General features: G+C 51.1%; 1 protein-coding gene across 1 annotated transcript in view; it reads right to left on the reverse strand.

Annotated features, from left to right (window-relative positions):
- Positions 1–821: 821 nt before the first annotated feature.
- Fa2h (fatty acid 2-hydroxylase) overlaps positions 822–21,815 on the reverse strand; it is a 47,996-nt gene continuing 27,002 nt past the window's right edge. The window contains exons 2-7 of the mRNA XM_003472103.5: positions 21,560–21,652; positions 11,152–11,294; positions 10,497–10,603; positions 6,563–6,735; positions 3,764–4,016; positions 822–2,113 (exon numbers count right to left, since the gene is read on the reverse strand). Of these exons, the coding sequence (XP_003472151.1) occupies positions 2,034–2,113; positions 3,764–4,016; positions 6,563–6,735; positions 10,497–10,603; positions 11,152–11,294; positions 21,560–21,652 (849 nt within the window). The 3' untranslated portion in view covers positions 822–2,033. The remainder of the gene's footprint in view (positions 2,114–3,763; positions 4,017–6,562; positions 6,736–10,496; positions 10,604–11,151; positions 11,295–21,559; positions 21,653–21,815) is intronic.

Raw genomic sequence — 21,815 nt, forward strand, 5'->3', positions numbered from 1 at the left:
TATGAAGGTGATGAGGGACCCCCCAGATTCAGAGTGGGGGTGATGTCCACGGACAATCTAAAAGCTGTACTGAAGCTGAGTAAGGTACAAGGATTCAGCTGCTGCTACATTCTCTCTTGGGTGCTCTGTTTTCTCTTGCATGGTAGCCACCCTCACGCTGTAGGGTCTGCCTCTCTTCCTGCTTTTACGTGGCCCAAACTTGCTCTGCAGAGCTTCTTTTCCTACCTTTAATAAAACTTTGCCACTGTTAGAGAAACAGACATAGACAGAGACAGGATGAGTGCACTTTGTTATCACTTGTCTTGGTAGCTTTTCTCTTTTTGCTGGGACAAAATACCCGACACCCAAAATGAGGGAAGGAAAGGTTTGTTTATTTAGCTCACGGTTTGTGGAGGTTTCAGTACATAATCATCTGGCTCCAAAGCAGAGAGTGGCATTGTACCAGGGAAACACTTCAAGGCAGCAGCCAGAGCAAAAAGTGAGGGAGAGCAAGCCTCTTCTCCCTGATACTGTACACAGGCCACCCCGCCCTCCAGGGAGGTACCTGTAGCACTCACAAAATCTCTGTACCTTCTTTTGCACAGGACCAGGATATTTACAAAGTAAGAAACCTGGCTCCCTGCTGAGTCTCTTAGTTAAAATTCTAAACTTCTCAAGTTGACACAATGTATCAATCATAATGTCCCCCACATCCCAGTAATTCCATACAACCTGATCAGTGACAAAATCTTCCTTGTTGGACAGGCCACACTGGACTTTTCTACCCCCTCCCTGATTACAGTGGCACTCAGGGAGTCACCAACAACAAACAGCAGTGAGTCTTTGTTGATTTCAATGTTTTATTTTTCAAAATATACAATTCATTTACATCCGTATTTCACAAGTGTAGTTTTTTATATTTATTCCAAAATCTTTAAATAGCCCGCAGTAAACAGTACAAATCACAGGATCGATCAAACTGCTTTTCTTCAGCCTTTCCACTCAGTAAGTTTTTAAGTTTCAAGTAGTAGTGGTGTGTGGGTAAGAAGGGCACTAAAACCAGGGCAGAATGTTTTTTTCTTTTTACATAAGCTCCACACATAGGATTAGAAAGAGCCGTCCGGCCAGCTCCTTGGTCCTGGGGCCTGGCTAAGGATGTTTGTGTTGTTTATAAATAAGACCCTCAGAACACAAGGGTGTTGGTTATAGGAAGGGCAGGGCTCATCTGACCGCAGCCTGGGGTGGGGGATGGAGCCAAGGCACAAAGGCTTCCTGGGGCTGGAGGAGGCACTTGCTAGGAGGTGCTGAGAGGATGCGCTGCCCACCGTGCCAGGTGCGGACCAAGACTTCCTGGGCCTAGGAGCGGCTCCCACCAAAGGACCGGCTCCCACCAAAGGACCGGCATCTGCAGCCTCCCTTGGGGAGAAATTCTGTGCTTCTGGGGCAGGGGAGAGGTGGCTGTAATAGCTGGCATGTCCCCAAGACAGGGTTAGGGTTCCTGCCAGCCTTGGGCTGGTGCCAACTACCCTCAAGCTCCTGCCCAGGCAGGTAAGGGTGGCCAGCTGAGAATGGCAGGTGGCAGCTGAGGGGCCACGCTGGGGTCTGGGGGTGGCCTGTGGGAGGTGTCATGCTGTCCTGTCTTGAGAGAGCCTTTCATTCACCTCAGAACCACCAAACCCTTGCCAGAACTGGAGAGGGTACAACAGGGCCCAGACCGCACATGCCCATTACAGCAGCTATTTGTGACAAGGCGGCTCCTGGGGGAAGCCCAGGGGCTAAGGCACAGGTGGGCACACCCTCGGCCCCAGGGGTCAGTTTCCTTCATGCCCCTGGGGGCCACTGGCTGTGCCCTGAAGCAGTCCTGTGGGCTGAGGCTGGAGCAGGGACAGTGGTGGAGAGGCCAGGCTGCCCTGGGAGAGACGTGACCCTCCCATGGTGGGCCAGGGGGACAGTCCTGCCTGGAGAGACCCCGGCACCGTCCACCGAGCTGGCTCTGCAGAGCTGGTGTGGGTGGAGGGGCTGCAGGGCGAGGGCGGGAAGGATGGCACAGGAGCTCACTGGGTCTTCAGCCGCTGTTCTTCTGGGGCCATGGTGCGGAACAAGTGATCCCACAGTTTAGTGCTGATGCCGAAGCCTAGAAAGGAGGCGGGTGAAGGGGGAGAAGATGAGGTGCCAAAGAAATGCAGCCCTGAGGTCCTTCCCAAATCGGGGCCCATCCTGGCAGGCGCGAGGGCAGGGCACCTGGGCCTGGTGTCCCCAGCTTAGAGGCTTCTCCCTTCCTCTTCCTCTCTCTCCTCCTGCTGCTTCTCCTTCCTCTGGGCCGAGTCCACTTTCATCTCAGAAGCACTGCTCTTGGCCCTGGTGTGAGGTGCTTGGGTCTCAGCCCTAATGGGACCCAAGGGACCCATTCTGGGACCTTTGTGTCTTGGGCTCTGTGTGGTTACTGAGTTCTGGGAATGTAGTTCCAGCTACAGAGGAACTGAGTTTCTAGTTTCATTGAATTGGAATTAAATCTCAGTTAAAAACAGATACTCGATTCAATTACTGAGAAAGGTAAAATCTGGATAAGACATAAAATACAGAATCTGGATACAGATCAACCATTTCCAATGGAAATTTGGCATCCAACTGAGATGTGCGGTAAGTGCAAAATAAACCTTGAATTCTGGACAGTTAGTATACGAGGAAGAATGTAATACAGTCCATTAAAGAATTTTAATGTGATTATATGTTGAAATGGTAATAGTTTGGTAATACTGGGTTAAATAAAAATTTCATTCAATTTGTTTATCTGTTTAATATTTATTTATTTAGGGTCTTTTTGAGACAGGGTTTCTTTATGCAGTTCAGGCTGTCCTTAAACTCACTTTGTAATCCAGATTGGCCTTGAACTCCTCCTACCAATTCTCCTGCCTCAGCCTCCCAAGAGCTGCGATTGTAAGTGTATGCTACCAAGCCAAACCTAGTTTCTATTTATTCATTTATTTAGTCAGTTAGTTCTGGAAATTGAACCCGTGTACTCAGTTATCTCCCCAGACCCTTAAAACTTATTTTGTAGTACTGGGGAAACAACCCAGGGGCCTTGGACTGAGCTATATGCCAACCCTTTTTTATTTTGGAACATTAGGTTGCCCTGGCTGGACTTAGACTTGTGACTCTCCTGGTACAGTTTGATACCATTTCCAGCTCAGTTCTAGGACTGAGCTGTGGGCCTTTCATGTACTAGGCAATTGCTCCACCACTGAGTTACATTGCAGTACTTTATATGTGTTTTTATTTGATTTAATTAATTTATTTTTGTGGTGCTGTTGATGGAACCCAGGGTGAGCTACATCTCCAGTTTTGTTTTTTTTTTATTTTTTAGTTTGGGACAGGGTCTGTATCAGTCACCAAGTTACACAGGCTGGGTTTGAACTTGCAATTCTCCTGCCTCAGCCTCCCCGTCATCTAGGATGACACGCATGCGCCACTATGCCGAGCTTTATTTTTACTTTTCAGTGTGGCTACTAGGAAGTTTCAACGTACATAGTAACCCACAGGATATTTTGCCAGATGGTGCCATACCCATTGTTCTACCTATTGGTTCCTCAAGTACCACTTCGCTTTATTTATTTTATGGCAATTATCATTTCCTGAAATGATCTTTGCCATTTATCAACTTCCTTGTTTAGCTCTGTGCAGCAGTGGGTGCCTGTGAGCAGTGGGTGGGACCCTCAGTGGGAGCCCTGAGCCCTGAACCAGCCGGCTCTTGGGAATGGAGGCGCCTCCCTGGCGCTGTCCTCACCTGACTGCTGGTGGGCGAAGTGGTGCTTCACGTGGTGGGCCTTCATGCTGTACAGGTAGGAGCCCTTGTGTGGCGAGCCAAAGTGCAGGTAGTAATGGATCATGTCGTAGAGGACGTAGCCCAGGAGGCCCCCTGCAAATATCGTGCCCCCCACAGCCTCCGGCAGGATGAGCCGCACCAATACATAGGCGAAGCCGATTATCAGAGAGGCGGGCACCGGCGGGAAGACCAGTCGGGAGCCGTCGAAGGGTGCCTGTGGGTGCAGAGGCCCTGGGATTAGAGTTGGCCCTGGGGCTCTCTGTGGTCACTCCACTGGGAAGATGGAGTAGGGTGGCCAGACTTCTGGTGAGAGACAGGCTGGGCAGGCCTCCATGCCTGAAAACCTCATTTCCAAGCCAGGATGGAACCTAGAAGGCTGCTCCAGAGCCCAGGGCTGGGTGTGACGTGGGTAGGAACTTGTTAGGTGCCAGACAGGAGTCTTGCCCTAGTACCAGGTCCTTTGCTTGGGGCTTTCTGGACACTGGGTGGATGGGGCTTTCTCACTAGGGGAGAATGCAGTTCCCTGGTGACATGGTCCCTGTACCCCATTTCCAAACTGGAGCTTTTTGTCCCAAAGAGGTGTTGTCACCAACTCCACAGACCCAGTGCCTGGCACCTGAATGAGATTCCTGGGCAGGGAGAGGAGGGGCGGAAGCAGGCCTGTGACTCTGTGGGCCTTGCTGCTGCCAGAGAGGGGACTGGGAAGGCCCTGTCAGCAAAGGCTTTAAAGGAGGATAGAGAGATAGCCTTGAGGTGTAGCATTTGCCAGTGTAAATAGTCATGCCGTGGCCCATTCCCAGCTGCCTGTCCAGTCATAAGGATGGGGCCGGGAAGGGACACAGGTGACTTCTCTCGGGAGTCTACCTGAAGCCAGCTCCAGGTCACGGCTGCATTAAGGCTCCCAGATGTTTCCAGCAGTCAGGAGACCAAGGCAGGAGGGCCACTGTGAGTTCGAGGCTTGCCTGAGGTACCTAGTGAAATCTTGTCTCAAAAAACCAACCTTCTCCAAAAAACTCCAAAAGCAGCAACAATAATTTAAAAAAATGCTCCCAGATAGGTAGGACGGAGGATCTGAGAAGAGGTTCCCGCTTGGAGCCTAGGCCCTATGAGCGCATGTCCTCCTGTGATGGCCGCAAGAAATCAGACATTTTGCAGAAGTGTCCAGGAGGGAGCTTGCTCTCCCCCGAGGGTGGGAAAGGAAGAGCGGAGTGAAGCTGACCTAAGCAGTGGACAGGGCTCTGGATACAGTATGCTCTGGTGCCTGGGCGAGCGCAGTACTTGAGTGACAGGTTGGCCTAGGACACCCTCCCTGCCACCGGCCACTGTGCAAGGTACTGGGAAGCAGGTCTGCTCTGGACAGCAGAGAGTTTCAAATTATTAAGAAATTAACCCAGTAAAAGACATATTGCCATTAATTCCCCTCAAAATACTCCCCTTTGCTTCAAACACACCTTTGCCCTCGCTTCTGCTGCTTTCTGCCACAGTTCTAGAAGTTCTCTTTTGTGTCTTTTGTTGGGTTGTTGTGGCTGCTTGAGGTCCTGATTCAAAGCATTGACCTTTCATCTTGCCTTTGAGGAAAACCAGAAGTCGCATGGTGTCAGATCCTTCTGACAAGGTGGAGGAGGACCCACAGCTGCCTTTTACGAGCCTGGCTTTCTGCCCTGAGGTACTCAGTGGCAGCATGCACAGTGCTTTGGATCACACTTCATAAAGACACGCATGAAAGAGAACATCCAGAACTGCTTCTGAAAGTCACCAGAGTGGTGGGATTAATGTTTCTCAAGTGCGAGGCAGGATTTTGATTCTCGGTAATATGTCTTTTACTGAAAAAAAAATCTGAATGTTCACTGAATATTTTGGTTACTCATGTTAACTACATTTTCTGATTTATACCCTAGAGGGAACATAATGTGGGGGAAAGAGACTTAGTTTTGGGAAGACAGAAATAAATGTTCAGGAAAGTCCAGGGCTGGCTCAGTGGAAGTCACTCTGGCGTGAGCCAAGGAGAGCATGGTATAGGGACACAGAGGCCTCCAGCGAGTGCAGCCTTCTTGGGCCAGAAATGGCTTCAGGCCAGCTTCCAGGACTGTCACACCGTCCTTGAATAGCTCCAGGCAGTGGGTGGTTGGAAGCACAGACTCTAGAGGCCACAGAATAGGGCACAATATTCTGGTTGTGCCAGCTGTGACCTTGGGAAGGATGTCCTTACTTCCTTAACTTCCCAGCCTGTTTCCTGCTCTATGGAATGGGAGCACTGAAATTCCATGAGGACAGGATTTTGTTGGTTTCTTTAGCTTTTGTTTTTTGAGACAAGGTCTCACTATATAGTCCAGACTGGTCTTGCACTCACTATGCAGTCCAGGTTGGCCTTAAACTCACAGTGATCCTCCTGGCTCACCTCCCAAGTGCTGGCATCACAGGGGTGTGCTACCACCCTTTGCCAATTTTGTCTGTTTTGTTCACTGACATCCAGCACTTAGCAGGCACTCAGGAGCCTTTGCAGAATGAACGGATGAATGACTAACGGAGCGGCAGTGAGGATTAAGATGATGCTTGGAGGCTGAGGCAGAGCACCTAGGATTAACAACAGCGTGCAAATGTGCACACAAACCCTGTCTCTGCCTGGCTCAGGTCCGGACACCTGGCCCAGTCCTTGCTCCATGTGATGATGTCAAGCAACCTTGCTCCCTATCATTCCCAGCCAACGCTGGACGGAAGGAGGCACAGTGTGGGTCCCAGGCTGGAACTTGAGCCACTCACCTTGTGGTGCTGGCCGTGAATTGCGAAGTGTAGCATGATGAGGTAATAACTGTTGCCAGAGGGCTTCATGTGGAACAGGAAGCGGTGGATGAAGTATTCAATGAGGCTCCAGAGAAACATCCCCAGCACAAAGAGGCCAGGGAACATGGATTCACGCACCACCACGGGGTACTCTGTGGAGAGCAAGAGAGGCATGGTCAGGGGATCTCTGTCCCCCCAGGTAGGCTGGGAGCTGATGCTCTGGTCCAGAAGTCATGGAGCCAGGCCAGGACTGTAGGAGGCACAGCAGTGGCCAGATGCTGGGCCCCACTGGAGGGGGGACCTTGTCTTGGCAAGGGGACAATCCCAATAAAGCCAGAGATACATTAGATTACTTATGGCCATCCGTAAGTGATTTGGATATGAACCAATCCAAATGGAAGGGCAGGAAAACCCAAATGCAGACTTCTCAGAGGAGGAGCCTCTGAGAAGATAGGAGAGGGCTGCTTATCAGCCTGAACCAAGGAGCAGCCTGAGGGAGATGTGACTGTCTTCAAGAGACAGGTGACTGAGAGCCAACTCTCTGATGACAACCTGCAGTGGTCCTTGCATTTCTCCACTTCCTTTTCTTTTTGCAGTTTTTTGAGACATTCTGAACTCACTTTGTGGTTCAGATTAGCCTTGAGCTCACTATGTAGCCTGGACTGGCCTTGAACTCCACAGCGATTCTCCTGCCTCAGCCTTCCAGAGTGCTGGGATTACAGGCATGTGCTACCATAACCAGCCTCAGATTTTAATTCTGGTACCACCCAACTCAGATTCAGTGGTTCTTATTGTATCCTGAACTATGCATCAGTGCAGTCAGCTGATGTGACTATGTCCCCTCTCTGGCTCCATCCTGGAAACTGCTTTTGTCTCTAGGTGGAAGCCTTGAGCCTCCACCTGTCCTCATCCCTGACTCCAGCTATGCCCCACAGCCTGTTGACTCCCAGAGCTACATGGCTTGCCCCTGGCCGTTTCTTCCCCAGGTCCACAGCACTCAGCTTAAATTGACAGATGCCCAGTGAGACCAATCCCTTTCCTTCTCCCCTCTCACTCCCACCCTTCCTGTGAGGTCCCCTATATACACAGAGACCAGAGGAGCCAGCTCAGGTCAACCCCACCCCAAGGCCATCAGCTTTGTCAGTTCCACCCCCTTAGCTCTGGCCAAGGGAAAGAAGCCACAGGGGTGCCCCACCCCATTCACATCCAAGGTCCAGAATCCCTAAATTCCTGGAATGCAAAGCAGAGCAGTAGCTGGTAGCTGCCAGGGCATGGGGAAGTGGGGAATAGGGAGCCACCGCTGTTCCCCAGGCGTGGGTGGGGCTCTTCTGGGGTGAGGAGGATGCTTTGGAATGAGACAGTGGTGTGGCTGCACAGCATTGGGGATGTACCGAAGGGTGCTGAGTTGTTCACTTTACTATGGTTACTTTTTTTTTTTTTTTCCATCTCTCACTGTTTCCTAACTATGGTTACTTCTGCTGGGTGTGGTGTGCACGCCTGTGACCCCAGCACCCTGGGAAGTGAAGGCAGGAGGATAGTAAGTTTGAAACCACCCTGGACAATTTAGTGACTTAGTAAGACCCTATCTGAAAATAAAAACAAAAAAGCTAGGGATGTGGCATGTAGCTCAGCACAAAGGCCCTGGGGTTCAGTCCCCTGTAGGAGCCAACATGCCACATGGCCAAGTGCCTTCTTATCTACAAAGCCCCAGCTCCCTCCAGTCAGGCTCCAGCTGGGTTAGGTTCTGTCACCTCAGGCCCGCTGCCTCTCCCTTGTGTACCAGGTGCTGGCACAGTGGTTTTGCTGGCTTCTCTTGTGCATATGCAAGATTATACGGTGAGACTAATATCGGATATGATAATATTTCCAGAAGTCCCACTCTTATACATCTCTTGTTTTTGTGTGCATGGTTTGGTTTTTGTATTTTTTGGAGCCAAGGTCTTGCCATGTAGTTTAGGCTGGCTCTCAATTCACTAGGCAGCCCAGGTTGGCCTCGAACTAGTGCTGATTTTGCTGCCTTGGCCTGCTGGTGGCAGAACTACAAGCGTGGGCCCTGTACCCATCTCTGGGAATTCGAGCTTTGGACTGAGGTCTTCCCTTGGCTTGCACTGCTTGCTATCACCTCAGCTCTTCAGCATTCACTCCAGGGTGTCCTTTGTACAGCAGGTGCACCTCGACCCTGCCCAGTGTCCCATTATCTCACTTTGAGGGCTCTGAGTAAGGCCCATGTCCAGGTGAGGCGCTGCAAAGCGAGGGAGGCACAGCGAGCGTTGCTTCTGGCACCACACAGCTGGCAAAACGAACCCTCCTCCCGGGCCCCTTATTGCGCAGGCGCATTGCAGCCCTCCAATCACCTCCCACCGTGCAGGAAGGCCCTCTCCTATAGGTCAAGCCTCTGCCCGCCCCCTCACTCCAGCATCACCCCGGCTGCCCATCCGGCCGGAGCTGGTACTGAGTGGCATCTCGGGAGGAATTCGGCAGAGGGATCGGGGCCAAAGCTTCAGCTTCCCCTTCCCCCTCCGGCCGCCAGTCCCGCGGCGGTGCCACTGTTGGTGATTGTTAGAGCCACGCCGGGGACAGTGGGCGATTCAAAGAGCAGCCTCCCAGCCCCGCCCTGGCTGTGCCTGAGCGTCTTCCGCGCGGGCAGTGGGGAACCTCGGCTCTAGGGCGTGCCCGGAGCAGCGCTGGGCTGGACCGGGCTGGGCCAGGCTGGGCCGGGCTGGGCTGCGCTAGGCTAGGGGTTTCCTGAAGCCTGTGCAGTTCCCATCAGATGAGGTTGCGATGCTTTAGCCATGACTATTTTTGGAGGTGGTGGTGGTGTGGGGCTGGTGCTAGGCAGGCATTCTATCACTGAGCTACGCCCATCCCACTTGGAGTGTGGCTCTATTCCTCACTCTGGTTTTATTTATTTTTAAAGTTGATGGATAAATTGAATGTGGTACCTCATTCCTACAGTCTCAGCTACTTGGTAGGCTGAGACAGGAGGATTGCAAATTGGAGGCCAGCCAGAGCAATTTAGCGACTCTGTGACACCTTATATCAAAATAAAAAATGAAAAGGACTGGGCATGGTGGTGCATGCCTCTAATTCCAGCACTCTGGAGGCAGGAGGATTGCAAGTTCAAGGTAAGCCTGGACAATTTAGTAAGACCATGTTTCAAAATAAAAAGTAATGAGGGGCTGGAAGTGTAGCTCAACTTGAGGGCCCTGGGTTTAATCTCAGTGTCTCACACACATGCACGCACAGGTAACACATACATACCTACAAGTCAGATGTCAGGTGTGTATGTGATGTTTAAAGTAAGCCCACCTTTGGAATGACCGAGTTTCCTCAGCTCCGAGAAGGAATTAACAATACCTTTCCTATGGGGCTGCACACGGCCTGGCCCTATGGCTTGGGGACGCTTTGGGACTCTTACACTGTAATCTACACCTCATCCGCAGTGAATCTCCTGACAAAGACGCCCAGGCCCCACCTTTTCTGACACAAGGCTCAGTGAGAAGCGACATCCTTTCATTGCTGTGCCACTTGGCAAAACGACTTTGTTTAGTTTATGCTCATGGGTTGCTGGGGTTTGTACCCATGTGGGGTAGGGTGAGAGCCTGACAGAATTTTTCTTTCCACAGGCCTCACTTAGAAGTGTGTGTGTTTGAGACAAGATCTCACTATGTAGTTCAGGCTGGCATTAACACACTGTGTAGCTCAGGCTGGCCTTTAATTCACAGACATCCTCCTGCCTCAGCCTCTCCAGTGCTGGGATTATGGGCATGACTGCCACACGTGACTCGATCAGAATTGTCTGAGGTGTGGTCTGGGGATCTGTACTCTTTGAAATCTAGGACCAGGGCAAACATGGGTCTCCTGCCTCCACAATGGCTCCCTGGAAGGCGTTTAGGAAAGAACCTGGCATTACCTGATGTGAGCGACTTGAAGAGCCGGACGTTTCCCTGGGTGAAGATTCCGTAGTAGGACCAGCTCAGGTACAGCACCAGGGGCACCCAGGTGATGGGGACACTGTACCTGCAAGGACCACCAAGGTGAGAGAAATGCATGGGCTGTGGCTCAACACAGCCCAGCTTTCCTAAGGGCACACATCTCAGTGAGAGAGGGGACAGCAACACTAAAGCAGATGTAGAAGTATGTAGCCACCTGAGGTCAGCGTGGCACTGGTGTGGGGGACTGGGGAACAGAAAGGACAGTCCTTCTGCCCCTGCCTCTGAGGTGAATCACTGGAGAGCCGTGGGGGTCTCTGCACAGTTGGGTAGACACTGCCCTCTTGTGGCCAAGGAGCGAATTGAAGGCAAATTCTTTACATGAGTGTTAAGAGGCTGCTAAGCCCGCCAGGGAGTCAGATATGGAGGAGGGATGGCCTTTAAAGTGGTTTCCGGCTATATGTGGGGTTGTCTTCCACTCATAGACAAAATCATACACAATAAAGGATTACCCCTATGGCATGTCTGGGCCTTCCTGCGAACCCCTAGGGAGGAACCCTGTTGCCCCAACCCCTTCTAGATACACCGGGCACCATTGGGAGACGGAGACAGCCTGGGCCAGACTGTGGGACTCACCAGACTGTCTTGGATAGGCTCTCCATGAAGTCGGACTGGAAGAGGCGGATGGGCCTGCTCACTGGCTGGTGGACCCACTCGTGGTACTTCTCTCCCAGCTGGCCCACCTGCCACAGGAGGGGCTTCTTCCAGTCTACCAGGTCCTGCAGGGGACAAGGAGGCCCTTGATATTCTTGCCTCCCCAGGTTCTGTTCCCTGGCTCCCGCTAACAGCATTCCCCAGCTCATGTAGCCTGTGTGGGGTACCTGCCTCCCTCCCTTGGGAGTGACCCCAGTCCTTGTCACAGCCCCAGCAACAGCCTGCATGAGGGTTCAGCTGGCACCCAGGAGGCCACAGCCAGCTCTGGGGAATTAGAAGCCTGGGCTGATGGGTCTTGGTGTTGGCCTGGTAATTTGCTCATTCATTCAAAAATCTGCTTAATGTTTGTGTATGTGTGCACGTGTGTTCATATCTGTAAATGTGACTGCTTGCGTGTGAATGGCAGAGGCTGGAAAGAGTCAGTCATCAGGGATGTAAGAGGCCACCTTTGGTTCATGGAGGTCAGTGCTCAGTCAGCATCAATCTGGGCTACACATCCTGGTAGCATTTACTGTGTGGCCTTGGGAAAATGACGTGGCCTTTCTGAGCCGTTTCCCTGGCTATGCAATGAAAATAATAGTAATGGTATCTGCCTGAGTGGTAGTTTAGTGGTGGTGCAAGGCAGGATACTGGTACCAATGTGCAGGTGTAAGGTGGCTGAGAAGGGCTTTGCAGATGATCCGTGATTTGTTCACGTCACATAGAAGGTTTGGAGAAGAGACAGAGTGAGGTGGGCACAGTGGAGGCGAAGGTGATGTCAGTCTATCTGGTAGTTTGTTATTTTTAAGACATGGATTTGGGGCCAGGGATATAGCTCAGTGGCATAAGCACCTGCCTGGCAAGCACAAAGTCCTGAGTTTGATTCCTGGTTTAAACAAAACAAAACAAAACAAAGCAAACAAGATACAGATTTGCTGTGTATTCCAGCCTGGCCTTGAACTTACTATGTACCTCAGGCTGGCCTTGAACTTATAGTGATCATCCTGCCTCAGCCTCCCAACTGTTGGGATTACAGGTCTGCACCACCATGTCTGGTTTATATTTGGGGCCCTGCCAGGTTTTAGACAGTGAACACTTTGTACCTGTCCAGAGCTGGCTGCACCCTCCAGCCCCCAAGGCAGGCTGAACACAGAGCCCAGGGGCACTCAACTCATAGTAGATGTGGGGAGGAAACAGGAGAGACCTTATCTGTATCAGTGACATATTTGTCTTATCTTTGAACTGTATCTGTGCTTGTCCTAATGCACAGGATACATGAGTACATTTGCACTTCCACATGATGGATTAAAATGGACACAGAGCAGAGAATGTCCTCAGCAGGTTTAACTAACAGGGACACAGATTGAAAGAGCCTGGAGGCTGCATCTTTAAGCCTTAAAGATTTCTGATGATGCAGTGAACTGGTGGATTAAAAATCAGGAACAAACTTGGAGCCAGGGAATGACCTTCACAGCCTGGCTCTGCTGTTGGTCAACGTTGAGGTTTTGAACAAACATCTTCCTCTCTTAGGGGCCCAACCCAGCACCCCAGCTGCAGTGAGGCTCACACACACACACACACACACACACACACACACACACACACACACACACGAGAGCGTTCCTGGAAGCTGCTTCTGTTGGCTCAGCCTGGCAGGTCTCGGAGCCCTGCTGAAGTGAAGCGGTGCCCTAATTCAGTTTACGGCCACTTTCTGCTTCTTAAACTGGAAAGTAACCCAGGGGTGTCTGGAGCTCCTCACACTCCAGCATCAGCCTAACCGACCTGGACATGGCTCCCTGCCTGATGCTTGCACCCTTGTGCTCTGCCCCTGGGCTCACAGCAGCTGGAGTCCTCGCATATGCGCTCCCCTGGGTCCCCCAACATGAACCGCGTGCCCTACCACTGCCACCACCAGAGAAAAGCAGCAGAGGCCCAGCTCAAGGTCTGTGTCTGCACTTTACCTGGCAGTGCGCTGCCCTGCAAAGCCTGCCCTCGAAGCTGCCCAGGTTCTCAGGCGAGGGTGCAGCCCTGTGCTGGCTGAACTGCCACAGGGACCCCATGCTCACAGGGCACGAGTGGCTCTGAGCGTTTTAGGCAGAGGAAATCATTCACTCTTCGCCTTCCCCAGCTAGGCAAATGTCCTTGTTGTCTGTCACTTTGCAGGTCTGCCCTGATTTTCGCAGATGTTAATGTTTGCGGAGTCTTTTTCTATTCTTTCATGCTGCATGTATCTTGATAGTGTAGTCCTCTCTGTCTTTTTGTCACTATGTCATTTAGGCTGGTCTTTTTTTTTTTTTTTTGTCTTTTTCCTTTTTATCGGTACCGGGGATCGAACTCACGACCGCCTGCTTGCACCGCTGAGCTAAACCCCCAGCCCCATTTAGGCTGGTCTTAAACTCATGTTGTAGCTCAGGCTGGCCTCAAACTTGTAGCAATCTCTGTGCCTTATCCTCCCTCGGGACGGGATTACCAGGGTGCATCATCACACCCAGTTATAGTGCATCTCTTTCAGACAGCATACAGTTGGGTCTTGATTTTCTTTTTTAAAAATATTATTGAGATGCTAGAGTATAGCATCGTGAGGAAGACAGGAAGGAAGGGAGTCCCCTGGACCCAGAAAGAATCTGAACCAGAACTGCTGCCAGCTTCCTCCAGCAGCTCCTGGCTGGGTGCAGACCGGTAGAAACTGCTTGGACTGTAGGGAGCCCGGTGAGTCTGGTCTCAGGCAGGCCTGCTAAGGTTATCTACTACTCTGCCACAAAGCAACGGCTGGCTTGCTGGGATACAGTGGCACCATTCTGGCCTCTGTCTTCACAGACTGCTAGTGAACCAGAGAGAATCTTGAAAGTGGATTGTGGGTTTTCGTTTGTTTGCTGGTTTTGTTTTTTTCTTTTCTTGTTTGTTTTATTCAGTTTGGTTTTTTATTTCTTATTCTGTGGTGTTCCTCCCCCCTCCCCCCCCGTACTGGGGATTGAACTCACGACCTTGTACTTGCCAGGCAGACGCTTATGCTGCTGAGCTAAATCCCTGGCCCATCTGTTTGGTTTTTTAATAAATGTGAGAGTGGTTCCTGTCCTCTTTGTGGGTGTGGTTCTGATTTGTTCTACCTTTTATCTCTTCCATCTCTTTTTTTTCAATCTTCTGCACAGCTTCCCCAAGTTGGCAAGACCCATCTTTGCCCTCAAATCTTACTTGTAATCTCTTTCTCCTTTTCCACTTCTCTATTTTCTCTTTAATCCATTCTAAATTTTAACCCAGAGGGCAAAATCGACATATTAAAGACTTACATATTACATGTAGTTATCTGGTTTGTTTTATAGTTTGTTATATAATCACAAATCTAGTTCATACTGTTAAAAGTTGCAGATTAAGGGTTAGCTCAGGGGCTAGGGATTTAGCTCAGCGGCATAAGTGCCTGCCTTGCAAGCAGGCAGTCGTGAGTTCGATCCCTGATACCGATAAAAATGAAAAAGACAAAAAAAAAAAGGGGTTAGCTCAGTTGTTTTATGGTCTGTGTTTGATGCTATTGGTACAACTGTAGCCAAAATTGACATAATTGTCCTAAACAGCTGTTGGTCCTGGTGTTCCATGACTGAGATTAATTAAGGGTCACAGAAAATACTGTGGCACAGCGATAAAGAACCAGGGACCAGGCCAAACAAGCAACAACTTCTCATCTCCAACAAACTGAAGAGGTAAATTCTTTCAACAGACTCAAAACCCAAAAACCAGCTATACCTAGAAGATACCTCAGAGAAGTAATCATCATCTATGTGTCCTAAATAAAACCAATAAAGCAATATACCACAGGCAACTTACAAGCATCAGCCCAAGAATTAAACTAAAAAAGAAATGAGAAGACACTTAAACAAGATGCAATCCCAGACATCCCGTTCACCAAAGGCAGACATAGGGGGCAACGAACTGGGACAATCTGAAAGCCCCCCACCAGGTCTCTCTGAAGTAGAAATAACAAAGCAATTGAATGAGGCTCTGGAAAAAATAAAATCAGAAATAATCTCTCAGATAACTACAGTGATTTCCCAAATACACACCGTTTTTAGTGACAGTAGAGCAGACACAAACAAAAACATAGAAGAGCTTAAGCAAATTATGGAAGTGCAGCATAGGAAAGAAATGGAATGCATAAAGCAGATTCAAGCAGATACCCAGGAGAATAAAAACTCCACTAAGTATTCAAAGCAGATTCTGCCAATGTGAGGTCAGGCTCTCAGATATTGAAGACAGGCTTGCAGTGAGGGACCAGGAAAAGAAAGATTTCTCAAAATTAGCAAAGCACCATGAGAAATCAATCCAGCAGCTGCTAGATGAGACAAAGAAGAATAGCGTAAGATTGATTGGAGTCGATGAACAAGCAGGAGATACCACAAATGACATTAAAACACATTCACAGACATCATGACAAAAAATTTTCCTGGTAGAGAAAAAGAATTTGACATACAAATAAGTGAGGCATATAGAATTCCAATTAAAATATAATTAATCCAGTTTACTTGTACTGATTTTTAAAGTTAACATATATATATATATATATATACATATATACATATATATATATATATATATATATATATATATATATTTTTTTTTTTTTGTCTTTTTCTTTTTTATCGGTACTGGGGATTGAACTGATGACTGCCTGCTTGCAAGGCAGGCGCTTATGCCGCTGAGCTAAATCCCCAGCCCCAAATTAACATATATTGGCCTTAGTTTTCTGTCTAATCGATCCCTGCCTTTTGTATTTACTTACTTATTTTTGGGTCCCAGGAATCAAACTTAGGATCTTATGTTTGTCAGGCAGGTGCTTGTGCCACTGACTATATTCTTGGCCCCACAATCCCTGCCTTTTAAATTGGAGTGTTAAGGCTATACATTGTTGGGTTTTTTTTTTTTTTTGGTCTCTCTCTCTCTCTCTCTCTCTCTCTCTCTCTCTCTCTCGTCTTTCCTCTCTCTCTCTTTCTTTTCTTTCTTTTCTTTTCTTTTCTTTTCTTTTCTTTTCTTTCTTTTTTTGGTACCAAGGATCAAACTCACGATCTTGCACTTGCCAGGCAGGCACTTAGCCACTGAGCTATATCCCTGGCCTTTTTTGGTCTTTATGAGACAGAGTCTCACTATGCAGTTCAGGCTGGTCTTGAGCTCACTTTGTAGCCCAGGCTGGTTTCGAACTCACAGTGATCCTCCTGCCTCAGCCTCCCAAATGCTGCGATTACAGGTGTGTACCACCACGCCCAGTTTAGGCTATTTACATTTAATGTTGGAATTGGTTTATCTTCTTGCAGCTTCCTGTCCTCTTTCGTTTTTGTCATGTTTGTATTGCTTAAAAACATTCTACATTAAAAAAATTCTATATTATATCCTCTATTGGTTTTTGGCTGTGTCTTTTTAAAAAATCACTCCCTCCATAGTTGTTCTTTTTTTTTTTCGGTACTGGGGATCGAACTCATGACCTTACCTTGCCAGGCAGATGCTTACACTGTTGAGCTAAATCCCTGGCCATAATATGCATTCTTATCACTGTCTCAAATTTTTTTTACACTTTATATATTGTACTTTTGCACGTCACACATGACACCCTGTGCCTGCCTGCCTGCATTTCATTCATGCATTTCATTTGGTCTTAGCTACCTTAGGCAGCCAACATTTCCAGTAACAGCACAGAGGAGTGGCCAGGTAGGGCCCTCTCTCCACCTAGCAGTGGTCTCCACAGATCCTCAGCTGTTGATTCCTTTTGCCCTCATTTTGTACAGCAAGTAGCCATCAGCACAGACTTCATTAGTTTAATTCAGTTGAGCCCTAGGAAGAGATGTCAAGCATGGCCACCAGCCTGAATCTCACACCCTACCATGATGGACCTAGAGTGAGAGGGGAAGGCTAGAGCTGAGTTGTACAGTGCAGTCCACAGGAGTAGAGGGACGGAGCCCTCCACAGGCTGTTGGATGTGATTTCAGTGACTCCCTGGTTAGACCGGCAGGCTCTGGCCACTTGTACACAGAGCAGCCCTGCTGGTGGCTGTGTCCAGCCCAGGGAGGGTCACGGTTCTCTGAGGGCTGAGGAAACCCCTTGGAGAACCCCAGCAGGGCTGTGTGCTCTCGGGGGGCTCAGTTCCACTGTTCCAGAGGAAATAGAGCAAGCCATGCATATAGGTACAGAAATCCAGGCCCTCTCATTTCTTCCCCATTTCAGAGGTGCGTATACTGAGGCCCAAGAAGTTAAGTCCCCTGTGATGAAGATAGTTATCTAGGAGTGGCGGCCTGTACCTTCTGCCCAGCATGTAGCACCATTGGCACAAACTCCCAAGAGTTGGCTCTTGGCTGGCTGTTTGACCTGGGCACCTGGCCTTGGCACAGCTGCCACATGCATGGGCAAAATGTCCTTTCCCAGCCTCTTCCAGTCCTGGTCACTGAAGGAGAGCATGTCAGCTGGGTGCTTACAGATTGGGTGCTTCTCACTCACCAGTCATTTCCACTATGGCAGCCAGAAAGTGGGTTTGAGAAGCACAGGCTCCTCCCCCAACTCTATCCCCTCTCCCCCGCTATGCCAGGAATGCAGCTGGCAGGCACTGGCAGGGGGAAAGGGCAGCCTGCTTCCCCGGGTGGGTGGAGGGCCTGCAGCCAGGGTGGGAGGGGGCCACCCTGCGTGTTCCCTTCCCCTCCCCAGGTCCTCCCTGCACTGGGATCAAGTAGCACAGCACACATCTCTGGTGCAGCCCCAGCTCAGGAGCAGTGCTTCTGCCCAAGGGACCATGCGTAGGGACAGGGGCACTGCCTGGTGCGAGTGGCTCCTCCCACTGCCACTGCCTGTAGCCTAGGCAACTGTGGAAACCAGCATCTACCCACAGCCCAGAGCGCACGGCACCCAGCAGCTTCTGAGTGGTGCAGAGGATAGGAAGCAGCCCCCCAGGTGGGGAGAAAGCAGGTGCCCCAAGAATTATAGTTCCTGTTTCCTGGGCTCTGATCTCCTGTCCCAAGCCTTAGTGTGGAGACAACTTCAACCTCATTTTACAAATGAGGGTCGGACTCTTGGGCATAGTTCAGAGCCACAGCCAGGAGATCTCAGGCCAGCTGAACCAGCCCTGCCCACGGACCCCTCAGTGCAGAGGCCGGGGTATGAGGTCTGGTACAGTAGGGCCAGCCAGGAGGGGCACTGGTGGTCTTCAGGGGGTGCTGCAAGCCTGGCCTGCGCAGTCCAGCTGGGGTCACCTCAAGTCGGTAAAGGCAGTTCTGGGCCATCTGTCTCCTGTGCTGGTGAGTTGGTGGCTGGGCAGGTGGCAGGGAGTCCAGGGGTGCACCAAGCCAGCAACCACAGCCTCAAATTCCATCCTTCCCTGGAGGCAGATTTGTCATAAAGGCCTCTTCTGATCCAGGTGCCACTGTCCTGAGCGCCCTGTGAGTAATCTAAGGCCCCCAAAGGGTTCAACTCACAGGGCCAATATCGACCGGTTGGCCAGGCTCCGGGGACAACTGGAACTGGCCCTGGTGCCAAGGGCTCTGAGCGCAGTGTTGCACAGAGGCGGAGACTGTGAGTCCTGGAGCTGCCCCTGGCTGGGCGGTTCTCCTTGTCCCCAGGGAAGAGGAACAGGGAAGGAGAGGGCTGGGCAGCTGCCACGGGTTGGGCTGCTAACCTGCCTCCAAGTGACTTTGGCAAAAGACTTAAACTCTTCCTTATTCATTAAATCTGGATAATCCTCATTTCTTTGAATGCATTTCAAATGCTTGGCTCTTGTTCAGGGAAGGACTCAGTAAAGAAGCGTTAATTCAGTGCTAATTATGCTGCTCAGAGCAAAGTGGGCTGGGATCCTGGGAGAACCCTTCACTCCCCACTTTACTGTCATGGTTCCAGGGAGGTGGGTGCCCAAATGGGAAGGGTGGTGAGGACTCCCAAGGGAGGGTGTTGAAAAGAAGGCAGTGAAAGGGGCAGAAAGGCAGTTGGGCCAGTGGGCCCCACCGTGATCTTAGCTACTCAGGAGGCTGAGGCAGGAGGATTGAGACTCCAAGGACAGCCTGCCCAATTTAGTCGGATCCTGTCTCAAAATGTAGTTCGGTGGGTTCAATCCCTAGTGCTGAAGACAGACAGACAGAGACAGAAACAGAGGCAGAGACAGAAAAACAGAGACAGACGCATGGGGCCTGTGTGCCCAGAGGCTAAGAGGAATGTGGCCTGGCACAGACTAGGTTCCACAAGAACCCAGCAAGATATGTGGGAGCTGGATTCTGGTCCCAGAGTGTCCTGCCCCGCTGGGTGAAGGAGGATGTGATTTAGAAATGGCTCTAGTAAAATTCCACAGCGCCTGGTCTCGGATGGCATCTGGGCTCTGAGCAGGGCGGGCGCCAGGTGTGCTGCTTCTCCTCTCTGTGGCCCTTTTTGATGCTCTGACCCCACCAGGCATGCACCCCACACTTTCCTCTCTTCCCAGCATGCCCCGCCCTGCTCCTAGCTCTGGGGGCCTCCCCTGCAGCTCTCCTGGCCTGTCTCTTCCCTCTGAGGGGCCTCAGATTGCCCATGTGGCCAAAGGAGACAGGAGAAGGACAGAGGACTCTTTTTTTTGGAAAAAGGAGAGGAAATGGAAGGGAGGGGAGGGCCAAGGCTCAGCTCTCTGCTGCCTTTCCTCGGGGCCTTGGTTGGGGAGACCCGCCCCCTCACAGGGACAAAGCGTGTGTGATGGAAAGTACATTGTGTGGGAAGGTGAGTCCTGGTCTGCTTCCTGGGGTGCCGGCCAGGAGCCAGGCCATGGGCAGGGGCGCCTGTCCCCTCTGGGCACGGGTGAAGGTGAGACAGCCTGGCACCTGCTTCCCCCTGTGTCATGCAGTGACAGGCAGAGGGTGGTCAGTCAGGCTTGGGGAGGAATCTTCCCCAGAGCAGGATGGCAATGGGGGTGGGGACACCGCTGTCCCCAGCCAGGCTTAGACACAGCCCCTCCCTGCCAGGACAGTTTTTCCTGCCAGTCTGCCCCTGTGGCTGCAACAATGGCTCAGTGCTGGGTAGCTTTGTCTTTCCAGTATTTTCTTTCCTTTTTGTTTTTGAGACAAGATCTTGCTGTGTAGTCCAGGCTGGGCTTGAACTCACAATGTAGCCCAGGCCAGCCTCAATCTCATGACAATCTTCCTGCTGCAGCCTCCTGAGTGCTGGGATTATAGGTGTGTACCTAATCCCCGGCTTCTTTCTAGTCTTCAAGCCCCAACCTATGGCCACAGGTGCTGTCCTCAGAGACCCTTCTCTGTAGCTCCTGCTGGTGCTTTCTACCCACAGCTGCAGTGGACTCCTGGCCTGTGCTCTTTCCCAGACCCTCCTCTACTCCCTCTGAGCCTTCCCTGTTTGGTGTAAGGCGCTGGCCCTGCCGGTTCCCAGGGTCTTTCACTCAAGGTGGCTTCTCTTTTATCCTGCTACATGCAAAGTAAACCTGCGCCCTCCGTCCGAACTGCCGGAGGAGCCTGTTTTTTATGCTAAGACCCTGTTTCAGTCTCTGGACTGAGCATGCCTCCTTTCATTGGCTTTTGATTTCCTCTTAGTCACTGCTTTTCTGCAGAGGACAGGGCACAGAATAACCTTGTAGTTTCTCAAGCTGGGAATCCCATGGTGGGTATGGTCCTCCTAGAAGCAGTGGCAATCCCATGTGACAGTGGCCGTCACTAAGTCCTGGGGTCAGGCCCTCGAGACCCCTGGGCAGAGAGGCCAGCAAGCAGTCAGCTGTGTGAAGCCCCCGGCCCCCACCCATTTCCCCTGGTTGTCTGTGTTACCAGAAGTTTTCAGTAGTCACCTTGTGTGGTCAGAACTGTTTGGGGGGCTACAGCGAGGGGGCGAGGGGCTGTCTCTTTTCTGTGCCTCTGGTGCCATGGTAGGTAGAGGACATAAAGGCCTGGCATTCTAGATATGCATATTTGTAGGATGGTGCCATGACCCAAGCCGGAGGGATCCTACCTGGGACCCCCAGCTGCTCGGGGCTCCTTCACAACACCCAGGGTCTGCCCCGAATCTGCTCACCCAGAGCAGCCCTTTGGGGTTCTGCATAGCTGGTGGCTTCTCCCAGATGCAGAGCGTGGCTGCTGCCCAGTTCTGCCCAGCCCTGGACCTGCCAGTGACTGTCTGGGGTGATGGCAGGGCCGGGCCAGCCCTGCTGACCTGCTCATCATCCCCTCCCAAGCTTTGAGAGGCCCCTTATTCCCTGGGGTGCTGGGGGGCTGACTCCATGCAGACACTCTTGCTCTCGCATCAGCAGGGACCCTTTCCTCGGCTTCCCTGGGTGCAGGTCATGAATGGTGCACATCCTCGGCCCCACATCCTCTCCTATCTGCAGTGCCCGCATCACCACCCTGCTTCACGTTGGGCCAGCTACCTTGTCCCAGTCCACCACTTTGAGCCTCGGTTCCATCTCAGGGTCCATCTTCGGAGTTTCTGCAGAGGCTGCGGCCCCATTCTCCACGGGCTCCTGGAGGGAGAAGGTAGAAGGGGGGCTGTTGAGAACAGATGAGGGAAGAGAATGGAGCCCCGACCCCCAGCACCTCGAGAGGCCGAGGCTGGAGGATCCCAAGTTCTCAGCCAGCCCAGGCAACTTAGCAAGACCCTGTCTCAAAATTAAAAAAATAATAATA

This window comes from Cavia porcellus, unplaced genomic scaffold (assembly GCF_034190915.1).
Source record: "Cavia porcellus strain 051 isolate PalLab524CR breed Dunkin Hartley unplaced genomic scaffold, mCavPor4.1 scaffold_4, whole genome shotgun sequence".
Taxonomy (NCBI): Eukaryota; Metazoa; Chordata; class Mammalia; order Rodentia; family Caviidae; genus Cavia; species Cavia porcellus.